At 50.0% G+C, this 11,045-nt stretch overlaps 1 protein-coding gene across 10 annotated transcripts in view; it reads right to left on the bottom strand.

Moving 5' to 3' along the window:
* Positions 1-3,984: 3,984 nt before the first annotated feature.
* The window catches only part of DLG3 (discs large MAGUK scaffold protein 3), a 96,106-nt gene continuing 89,045 nt past the window's right edge, over positions 3,985-11,045 (bottom strand). For 9 of the 10 annotated variants that reach the window (XM_018924544.3, XM_018924542.3, XM_018924545.3 and 6 more), the window contains 6 exons: positions 10,795-10,845; positions 9,931-10,032; positions 9,587-9,759; positions 8,911-9,020; positions 8,247-8,338; positions 3,985-6,592 (listed from right to left, as the gene is read on the bottom strand). In XM_018924544.3, the coding sequence (XP_018780089.2) occupies positions 6,486-6,592; positions 8,247-8,338; positions 8,911-9,020; positions 9,587-9,759; positions 9,931-10,032; positions 10,795-10,845 (635 nt within the window). In that variant the 3' untranslated portion in view covers positions 3,985-6,485. Of the gene's footprint in view, positions 6,593-8,246; positions 8,339-8,910; positions 9,021-9,586; positions 9,760-9,930; positions 10,033-10,794; positions 10,846-11,045 lie in introns of those variants that run through there. The other variant, XR_001992263.3, reaches the window with a different exon arrangement.

Below are 11,045 nucleotides of genomic sequence, written 5' to 3'. Positions count from 1 at the left end.
GTCATAGCTGCCTTGCTGCATAAATATTTGTCAGATTGTTTAGTTTCCAGTCCATTTCAGTGGGGACAAGAATTCAGAGCTGTTTGCTGCTTTCACAGTCCCTTGGAATAGAAAAACCAGCAGTGCTGAGCTCAGGGAAGAAGCTGCAGCTGTCACTGGCAGTGCTGGGAGGGCTCCCTGAGCCCTGGGCCAGGCAGGTGCTCAGCAAGTCTGAACAGATCTAGGACAGGGCTGTGGGAAGCCTGGGGTTGAGCCAGTGGGGAATCCTGTGTGTGTGAGTGTGGGGTGTGCAGGGAGCCAGGTGGGGACCCACTGGGTCACTGGAGCTGCCACTGCAAAGGGGCTTCAGTCCCAGCAGGGACAGTCTGGGGTGGTGCCACTGGGACCCTGGGAGGGGCATCTGAAGGGTCACACAGGGGAGCTCCTGAACAGGAGCATGGAGCTGTTTAGTGTCAATTCTCCATTTCATGGCAAGCTTAAATCAGTTCACTAGACCTAGTTTGGGTCTCTGAGACACTGCTTCCAGATCTCTAATGCACAATGTGCTGCCTGTTTAACTAAGAAATACCTTTAAATCTATACAAATCCAGGTCTCAAATGCCACAGAAAATTATTCTGGAGCCACAGTTTTGGAGATCGATGCTGCATCACAGCACTGGGGGACTCTAAATGAGCCACAAACTCAAAGGTTTCCATCCTGCCTTCAGTATCTCCTTGGAGCCTGCCAGTCTGGCTTTAATTACTGCTCCGTTCTGACTTGCACTCACATAAACAGGTAAAGGTGTCACACTGTACCTGGTGAGAAAGGTCATGTTTCCCCAGCAAGTGCAAGGAGGTAATTATATACAGGCATAGAAGGCAGCAAACACTAAATGTGGGTTTGCCTACAGCCAGAATGGTTTGAATTTTTTCCATGCAGATACTCTGATTTCTTTAATGCTACAGACAGCCCTGAAGAGCCTGGATCAGATAAGTTTCAGACTCTGCTGATAGTACTCATCTATTCCTCCACATTTTTACACAGTACATTTCATTCCAGGCTTAGTATTTACCAAAGAGTTTAAGTAGGGCAAGAATTCCTCTCCTAGTTGAATCAGACTGTAATTAGCTGCATTTCCAGTGGCTGTTCCCAGTAGGTTGTTTGTGTGCAATCACATCTTTTCAGGTGTTTGCTGGTCCAGATGCAGGCTGGTCGAGGTTTTTTTAGCAGGCTAAATGCTGCTTCACAGTTCAGTAGCCCATCAAGGGTGACTGTGGTTTATAAATGCTTTCTAAACCAGCAACAGCTGACCTGTAAAAAAACCAACAGAGCTGTTCATTCCTCCCCCATTCTCACCTTTTCATTGATCCCTGTTTTCTTTCAGCTCAGAGAGCCTGTGTGCTCATCCCTGGATGTGCACAGATGGCTCCAGAGGGTGGCATTGCAGCTGTACTTTCCTATTTACACATCATTGTGGAAGCCCAGGGTGTGCTGGACCCTGGTTCTGTACTGCAGAGCCCTCCCTGCTTCTGAGAGCACGAATGGATCCTCCAGGGCAGGAGCTCACAAACTTCCCTCCCTTTGGCCCAGCCAGTATTTTATGCCCTTTTTTGCCCCTAATTTGACTTCTTAACCGTTTGGGGAGGAGCAGCAGTGCAGGGGCACAAAAGAATTGCAGTGTGAATTGGGAATAGGCCCAGAGAGGGTGAGTCCAAACCAACACCTGGGATTGATGGGGCAGGGAGCCTGCCCTGGGAAAAACGTCCTTTCTGAGAAGATCTGGTAATGAGGCAGGGCAGAGAAGATCCCAACTCAGCTGCTGAGCCCTGGAGCCCTTTCTACCACCTCTCACCCAGAGGCAGCTGCAGCAGGAGCATGGCTTCTCCAGCAGCTCTTTACTGAGCGTGCACCTCCCACCAGACACTGTGGGAAGAGCTTTGCTCCCACTGCTGGGGCTCCATTGAGCATCTGGGAGAGGCAGGAAAGGAAGAGGGGCTGGCCTGGCCACTCACACTTGGAAGTGTTCACAGTAATCAGAAATGAAGGTAATTGGAAGAGGGCTGAAGCTCATTAGAGGACTGGGCAGGAGCTTTTGTCAAGTAGTGCACTGTAACTAGGGGAGGAAATTCCACAGTCACCCCCGTGCTGAGTCAAATGTGGCCCCGAGCAGGTATTGCAGGTCCCACAGGTGCTCCCACGTGCTGGTACCATTCAGAAATGCTGCACTGATTGACTCTAACCATGTGTAATGTTTTCCCTTAGGGTTAAAAACCCTAAGGGTAAACAAGTGACCCTCATTTTGGAGGCAAGTGATATAAATAAACACTCAAGGTCAAGGTGTACCCAAGGATTCTTGAAGGAAAGAGACACCTTTGACAAGATGATAACTTTACCTGCTTCACAGCAGATGCTTCAGTGCCATGAATCCTGCTGTGGCAGCCTGAGGAAAGCAGAGAACAGCAGTTCTTGTGTGCTGCCAGGCATCATTAGCAACAATGGGTGTATCTAAGACTGCTCCATCAATAGAGAAAAAATGTTGAGAAAATGATAATTACATTCCTTTAAAGCCCCTCTTCCAGTAGCCTCACAGCACAACCTTTGCTCTTCTGCTTAGCTAAGACAGCTAATTACCCAGAGCTGCAGACAGAAGCACAGACATGTTTCTCTAGAGCACAAGCAGCTTACAGTCTAATTTTCTGGAAGTGTCTTAGGGCAGATTAGTTTCATGCCTGTTGCAGGCAGCTTTAGCAGGACATCTTGGGAGAGAAAAGAACCAGCTCCTACATTTCACAACTGGACAGGACCATTTTCAGGACAATGCTCTGCTATTTTCTGGGCCAGGACTTTGCAAATATCCTTGGTTGGCAGAGTAACTTGTCCTTAGCCAGGAAAAGGGGGTTACAGCTTTAACAGAGCCAGTTCCTTCTCCAAGCCACCCTCTTTCTCTTCACGTGGTGTTTCTCTTCCAGAGGTTACTCTGCCTTACAGGAGTGACAGTGTTTATTTGAGAAGATATCCGCGTGTTCCTCTCCTCCCTGGAGCCTGAATGTTTTGCTGTCACAGCAGATGGAGGTGACAGCAAAACATTCAGGAGCTCAGGACAGGCCATGGGAGGGGTGTCTGCAGCCCCACACGGGCTGGGCAGAGCAGGGCCAGCAGCAACAGACAATATTTCTGTGCTGCTTTATCCTTGACTGCAAATCTGTCAGCATGCAAGCAAAGTTTGATTTTTGAGAGTGGTAATTCTAGCATCAGGTCTGCCTAGCAACTGCTTAATCTTCTGGTGTTTTGTGGACAACCACCACCACCAGGCTGTTGGTCTCATCAGTTAAAGGAGTTTCTAAATGGTTTTGAATTTGTCCAGTGAGCTTCACAAACTCAACAGTCAGCAAACTGTATGCCTATGCTCAATTGGTACAATATCCTTGTTGTCCTGAAATCACAATTTGCTTCCTTTTCTTTGCATTTGAAGGTACTAAAAATTATACCAGTTGTTTTTACAACTTCTTTCTGATATTTAAACAGCCTTTTACAACTGTAAAAAGAAGCCCTATATTAGCTGGAGTATGTATTTACTTTGTTGTCTTTACATCCAATACAAGAAAAATTATGTAGCAGCATATGGACCCTATTATTTGCAAAGCAACCTCCCCAGAATTCAAGCCATGATCCAGAATACATTATGGTGTTGTGTTGTCACACCAGACTTAACCTGGGTTGAAACAACCCAACCATAAGCACTTTTCAGTGGCTGAGTTGCAGCTCTAAATATGCCCACTTCCTTTCTTTTATTTTCTATTTTCTTTTTTTTTTTTTTTTTAGGTTTCCTTTTTCCACTAGGCAAGTTCTCAGGCATCACCTTTAATACTAAAAAAGGCTATTTTTTCCCCTAAACCAGTGTCAACAATCCAGTTTGCCATAAAGAGACCATCTCAAGAGTTGCTAACACCAGCACCAAAAAAAAACCAGATCTAGTACACAATGAAGGACTCTACAAGAAGGTCTCAAAGACAAGAGTTCTTTGCAACTCTCTGTTTATTAAAAATATATGTCTCCTTGGAAGAAACACTGTTAACCAACTACTGTTGTCATGATCAGTACTGTCAGCTATGCCATGGAGTACATAATCTTTTTCTCCACGTGACTCGAAAGAGGGAGACAGGCTATTAGGAAAAAACAGAAAAAAGAAAAGACAAAAAAAGATAGGAATGTGTGACTAGCACCTTAAGGACTTTTGTTTCACTTACTCCACTTCTTCAGGGACCGACATTTATAGCAGCTGGAGCAGGACCAGTGGGGCAGGGGCTGGATGCCCGGCAGGAATCCATTGCCAAAGTTCTGTGTGCTCCTTTAGGGTCGGTCCCAGCGACAGCAGAATCCTTCTGCCCTCCACTGTGCTCACAGCTGTGGCTCCTGCAGAGCCCTGTCCTGGCCCCAGAAGCTGCTCGGTCCCTGCAGGGCTCCTTGGGATGCAGGGTGGGCAAAGGAGGCTCCTCCCCAGGCAGCACAGGGACAGTGTCACAGCAGCTCTGGCTCAGCTGGCAGCCTGTGTGCCAGGCACTGACTGACACACTGAGCGCCAGCACCTTGGGGAGAGGGACCACTGCTTGTCCCTGCCAAACAGAGGCAGGAGGAGACTTACCTGGGCGTGCCTGGAAAGCGACCTCCTGTGCTGTGGGGTGGCACTGTGTGAGGAACAGCATTCACCAGCTCTTGGTAAGGTGGGAGCACTCGGACCTGAACTCTGAGTACCCAGCACACACTCCTCAAAGGCCATGTGAGTGTCCCCAGCTCCACTCAAGGGGCTGGAGCCCCACTCAAGCACAGAAGCCAAAGTGTCCTCAAAAACAGACATGTCTCAGCTTAGGGCCAAGTGTCTTGGTGCCTCTCCTGCAAAAATGCCAGTGCCCAGGGCATGGGGCAGCTCTGCACCCTCAGCTGCCAGCTGGGGCACCACTTCAGGGCTTTGGGGTGGCTTGGGGGAGGCAGCAGAACCCAGCTCCAGCCACAGATTGACACAGAGATGTCAGAGACAGAGCCAGGCAAGGTGGCCTCTACTGGAGGGAGGGCCCCTCCGGAGAGCCAGCCCAGGCACCTGCACTCAGCAGGGCCGGGAACTCGGCATGGAGCAGGGAACAGAGAAGGGTTTAATTCTGTCACTGATCTGGAAAATGTGAGTGTCCATCCAAGGCACAGCTGGGGGCTTTTCCTGCCAGTGGCTAATGCAGAAGGGAATGCCAGTGTGCTGCCACAAGCCAGAATGGGTCATTCCACCTGCACCCACAGGTACAGGGCCAGTCCAGCATCCCAGGTTTTTCACAGCAACACAGGACAGTGAGTACATTTGTTCCATGTGGCCAGTAAAGTATTTCTTAACTAAACACCACAGATCTAGATTCTATTTACAATAGAGCCAGCTTAAAAAATAAGTTAAAAAACTGGATTTTATACCCATTCAGTTCATCATTGACAAGAGAAAAATGGAATAATAATAATAATAATAATAATTAATAATAATAATAATTAAAAAAGCCAACACAACAACACAATATGGTTTTGGTTTAAAATCAGCTTAAAAAAATAGAACCAAAAGGAAACCTCTCATGCAAACACATAAGGTGGTGTGTAAAACAATGTGCAATTTAATATGTAGCATCATCCATTCTCTTGCTGCGCAGCCTCCTGCTCAGTCTCTGTCTCCCAGCCTCTTGCAGGCCAGCTGCTGCTCCTTGCTCTGGTCCCTCCTGCACAGGCAGTAGCAGTCTCTGGCCTGTCTCAGACCCAGGGGGGCTGCAGGGAACTGGCCTGGACGGGAGAAGTTTCCAAAGCACCTGGTACCGTTTTGAGCTCTTCCTGCCCAAGTGGACTCCCTACATCGAGTGCTTGGGACAGAGGAACTGAAAGAACCTTGCAATAATACAACACCTTTCCAGAGAGGTCCCTCAGATTTCCTAGTCCACATACATATATATATATATAATATATATATAATATCTCTCCTCTATATTATATATAAATTACATATACAGATAAATAAAATGCTTTCTGCTGCCCATCTGTCGCACTGTTCAGAGCTGCTAGACAGTCACACTTGGAAAAATGCCCCTGGAGCTCTGATACCAGCTCATGTGTTCAGAGTCCATTGTTTCACTTGTTTTCTTACATTAGTCCTTAGCTGCCTCCTCCCATCTTGATTCTTTGTTTAGTTAATAATAATAATAATAATAATATAATAATAATAATAATAAAAAAAGACCTTGAATGGGTTCTTGTCTGTCTCTACTGGAGCAGTGGGAAGGTCCATGCAGGAATGGTGGGAACAGTCACGTGATCAATGATATGAGTTCATCCCAACAAAAGAAACAGGACTAGAAAACTCAATTTTGCGACGATCTAAAAAAGGGAGCAGGAATAGTTTTCATATCCCTCCCCCTCGGGGCAGAGGGCTCGGATGGGTGGGACTTCAGAGATCTTCTGCTCACAGGGAAGCAGGTGGGAGACATCTTCAGAGTTTCTCTGGGGATGGGACCCAGATGTAGTGCCCGGACTGGTCCTCAATGATCTGTTTGATTTTGCTGTAAATTTCTTCAAGAGAGTCTCCTTGTACGATGGCTGGAAGAGGAGAGAACAAGCAAGACCCTGAGCCCCAGGCAGCAGTGCCACGAGTGAGGGGGAGCCCTCCTGCTGCCCCAGAGGGCCGGAGGGCACAGCCTGCAGGGACTGAACCAGGTGGTGTCACAGGAGCTGCCCTGGGCCCGGTGACAGAGGGTTAAAGCAGCACCTCGGTGGGGATTAGCCAGTGCTGATCCCAGCTGGCAGAGCTCCTGGCTGTGTGCAGGGCTGGCTGGGCTCTCCACACCAGGCTGCTAATCAGCTTTGCACACTGTGTCAGGCACCGGCACTGCCACTGACCAGAGCCAGGGAAGGCAGGGCTGGGGCAGCTCATGAGGTGCACCAAGCACCCCCACCAAGGTGCCAGCTTTGTCCCTTCCCTCTGGTTGTTCTCTGGCTGTTTGCTGAAGGCTCCTCCTGTTTGCCTCCTGTGCTGCAGGGTGGGAACACAGAGCTCCCAGGCTGGGAAAGGCTCCCAGCAGCAGCCCCTGTCCCGTCCTGCATTCCACTGTGCTGCTTACATCACAGCAAGACGCTCAAGAAGGGCCAGAGCTTTCTGGTAATCCAGCCTGCCTCTGTAAGCCAGCCAGGACTATCCTCCAGCATCTCTGCTCCCTCATGCTAGGTTGCTGGCACAGAACCTGTGGCAGTGACCATCTCTCTGCCCATTACCCAGTTCTTTCAACACATTGCAGCCAACAGCATTCCTTTTTCACAGGTCAACATCAAACTCGCCCTCCAAGTGCACAGTGGCATGTTGAGGGCTTGCAAAACTGTGGCATGTCTTCCTGGAAAAACAGCCAGCAGCTCTGGAGCCCAGGATAGGAGGTCTGGGGAAAGCTCACCATGTTTGTAGCCCAGTATTTGCCCAGCTGAAATCAATTTTTGGAAAACATCCTGCTTGGGGTTTTTCCCAGTAGCTGTTAGGGGGGTAATGCATGGTTTGGCAACATTATCATTCCTCAACTTCAGAAGAAACAGCTATTGCACTGGAAAAAGGATGGAAGACAGTTCCTCTGCCTCTTCACCTGCCTGTGGTTTTCCAGAATTAATCATGTGACAAACATTAGTTCCTTAATGCACAAGGATGCCTGTGTCATGAGCAGTTCACCTCAGCAGGCACAAAGTGTCAGCAACCCCTGACTGGCTCTTGAGCAAAGACTACTTAGGAAGCAAGCCAAACTTCCAGTCTTTTTGGGTAGATGTTTTGTAATAACTCAGGACTGTCTCCACCATTTAGATCACTAATTTTTTATCTTTCCTCTTTAGAAACTTCTCTTTTTGAAAATGCTCCCTTTTTCTCCCATGCAGGGAGTTTACTTCCTATAGACTTGTAGCACTCTGAAACCCTGTGCTTCCCCTGCTTGGGGATTTTTAGATTTTTATTATTGTTGAAGTTGGTGATAAGCTTTCACAAACTCAGAAAATCCTGCCTGACAACTTGTCTCCTCCTCTATGACTGGTTTACTGCTATCCACTGATCCTGGAGCAGTCCCCTTGCAGAGCCCTCCTGGCAAAGTGCCATTTCTTTCTTGCTTTGATGAAGCTGGACGTTTTCCCATGACCCTGCAGTAGGACAGTGCTGGTAGAGAGGTCACAGCTGCTGGATGGAAAAGTGAAGTAAATCAGATACAACCCTGCTCAGGACACTCACCTGTAAAATATTCTCCAAACTCTTGCTCAAGTTTCATGGCTTTGTCAAAGACCTTGTTGGCCTGTTCATATGTCTGTCTCCGGTTCATCTCCCTGCCACGCACAAAAATTAAGAAACTTTTCAGCTCTTTTTCTTAGCAATGAACAGAAGCAAAAATAGCTCACAGAGCCAGGGTGCCTGGGAATCCTCTGCTCACAGGAATGGAAGCTGTGCAGGACCCAGCTCCCAAGGGTAGCTCTCTTCCCCACAGACTCCAGGCTGCCTTGGCATTTCATCTCAACTTCTACCAGTTCCTCCCACTGCCACCTACCCCACCCCCTGCACCCCAGCATGGAAGGGAATGCAAACTCAGACAATCCCTTAAACTTGTGAGACTGCTGCTGCTTGCCTAGGGTTTCTCATCTTCATAAAACATAGAAATAAGCAATTTGACCCCTTCTGACTTGAGAAGGGCTTTTCCCAGGCCCCTTGCCAGCAGAGTTTCTTCTGATCTCAGAGTCACTCTCAAGCTGTTGACTCTCCCCACAGATAATGCTCTCTGCTGCTGCTGCTGCTCAGAAGAGTTGCAAGCTCAGCTCTCACATTCTTTCCAGCCTGCTCTACCCAGGGCCAGGAGCAGCAGGACAAGCAGCTGGAGAGGCACAAAACACAGTGCTGCACTTACATGAGGGCTTCAATGGATTTAGGTTTGATGAAAATGGCAATGGGATAAAGTTGTGCTTGTCGCAACCTCTTGATAGCATTGCCAGACACATCCAGGATGCAGTGCTTCCCCTGGAAAGGAGACAAGCAGGATCAGACCTACCCACACAGTCTACTCTGTGTGGGAAACAGCTTGCTCATACAGATGTGCTTGAAAAGGGAGGAGCCACAGAAATGAGCCCCACTCCTGAGACACAAGCCAGCTCCCAATGGCCTCACACTCCTGCCTACTCAGGGCAGGACAGCAACAATGCAAAGGGACTGAGCCTTTGTCTGAACATGTGAAACTATTTACAAGCCCTGGGCAGCTCCAGGACTCCTCCAGAGGAACACTGCTGCTTTGAGAGCACCTAGGTATCTCCATCCTGTGAGCTCCTGAGCACAAGAGTGGGCCAGAAGTGCCAGGCTTTTGGGTGGAGTTTGGATGACAGAGGTACCACGCTGAGGTAGAGTAACACATCTGAGAAAAGCAGCCACATGGCTTGGCAGGACTCTGGAGGGAGGAGAGGATCGTGCTGTGCTTGCTTAATGTGGTTACAGCCCTTCACTAACACCAGGGGGAAAGGAGGGGAGCTGCTGAATGCGTGTGGGTTTGGGCTGGATGCATCCCAGAGGCAGGAATGGCACCTGGCACTCACCCGCTCTGCCACCGCCCGCACGGACTGGATGCTGGTGCCATAGAGATTGTCATTGAACTGCCCAGCCTCTATGAACTTGTTGTCCTGGATGTCTTTCTCCATCTGCTCCCGGGATACCACAAAGTGGTAGTCCTGGCCGTCCACCTCATTGTCACGCCGAGGCCTGGTGGTGTCTGGAGGAGAGTGGGAACCAAGAGTGAGCCCGGAGTGACACCACCTCTCCTGGTAGGAGAGACAAACCCCCCCGTGCTCCCAGCCCCCTCCTACGCCATGGGCAAGACCCTGCAAGGAGCAGAGCCACCCCTCTCCCCTCCCTCCAGCAAGGGCCCTCAGCTGGGACTTACGGGGCACACAGGAACCAAACTTGTGTGGGAATTCAGAGATGAGGTCGTCGTTAACTCTGTCCTTTGTTGGGCCCAGGATGATCACTGGCCTCGCATAGTGAACTGCAAAGGAGAGCCACAACCTGAGCCCCACCTGTGCTGCAGGCAGCTGACCCCACTGCCACTTCTGGCATCGACCTGCCCTCTCCCTGCTGGCAGTTGGTGCTCTTGCTCACAAGGGCACCCAAAGGTGCCTCCTCTGTGCGAGTTTATCTCCTCCTGGTCATGGTCAACACGTCCTTCCCATCTGACCCAAACCATCTGCATGGCCCCAGGGAAGGTTCTGCAAGTCTCCAGGGTCATGGATCAGCAAAGCTGCTCCCTTGCTTGGGGAGGAGCCAGGCAACAGGACAGCTGGGCGAGGATGCCAGGGAGCTGGGGGAGTGATGGGAGCCTAAGGGTCAGATCCAGCTCCTGGCAAGGACAGACCACTGAGGCTGGGACTATTCAGCCTGCAAAAGGGTCTGCAGGGATGAGCATCAAGCAGGGTTAAAGGCCAGGGAAGAGCTGCTCTGCACCAGGGACCTGGTCTGAGGCAGGAAGGGATAATCCTGTCCTCAGCTAAGGACTAAAGCTCAGCTCAGTTTTAGCTCTGGATCTCTCCCTTGGTCTTGCAGACCACAGCACAAATCTTTTCTGATTAAAACTGGGCAGTGCCATGCACACCTGGCTCCCCTGCTGCACACACGCACGGGACTCTTCTTGCATCCACCCAGTGCCCTGCTGCTGTGGCAGGAGGGGAGGGCACACAGGACCCCCTGGCTGTGCTGGGGACACAGGTGGCCCCACTGGAGTGGGCACGGGGCAGTTCAGCTCAGGACTTACTTTCTTGCCGCGTCACTGGCTCGTATGACAGGATGGTGTCCTCTTGTCCTTCTGCAACAGAGCCAGGGGGATGGAGGTGAGCACGAGCAGCAGCTCTCCAGCCCCTCTGCAGCTCTGAGGAGCTGGCTCCTGCCCCTTCAGCCTCCCACAGCTCTGGGGACACTCCAGGCTGTCCCCTTCACTCCACCCACGGATGTGAAGCATGACGGGCATGCAGCTATGCGCCCTTGAGCCACTTTAATTATTCATGT

This window comes from Serinus canaria, chromosome 4A (assembly GCF_022539315.1).
Source record: "Serinus canaria isolate serCan28SL12 chromosome 4A, serCan2020, whole genome shotgun sequence".
In the NCBI taxonomy this organism is placed as follows: domain Eukaryota; kingdom Metazoa; phylum Chordata; class Aves; order Passeriformes; family Fringillidae; genus Serinus; species Serinus canaria.
This window is presented reverse-complemented; position numbering and strand designations above follow the sequence as displayed.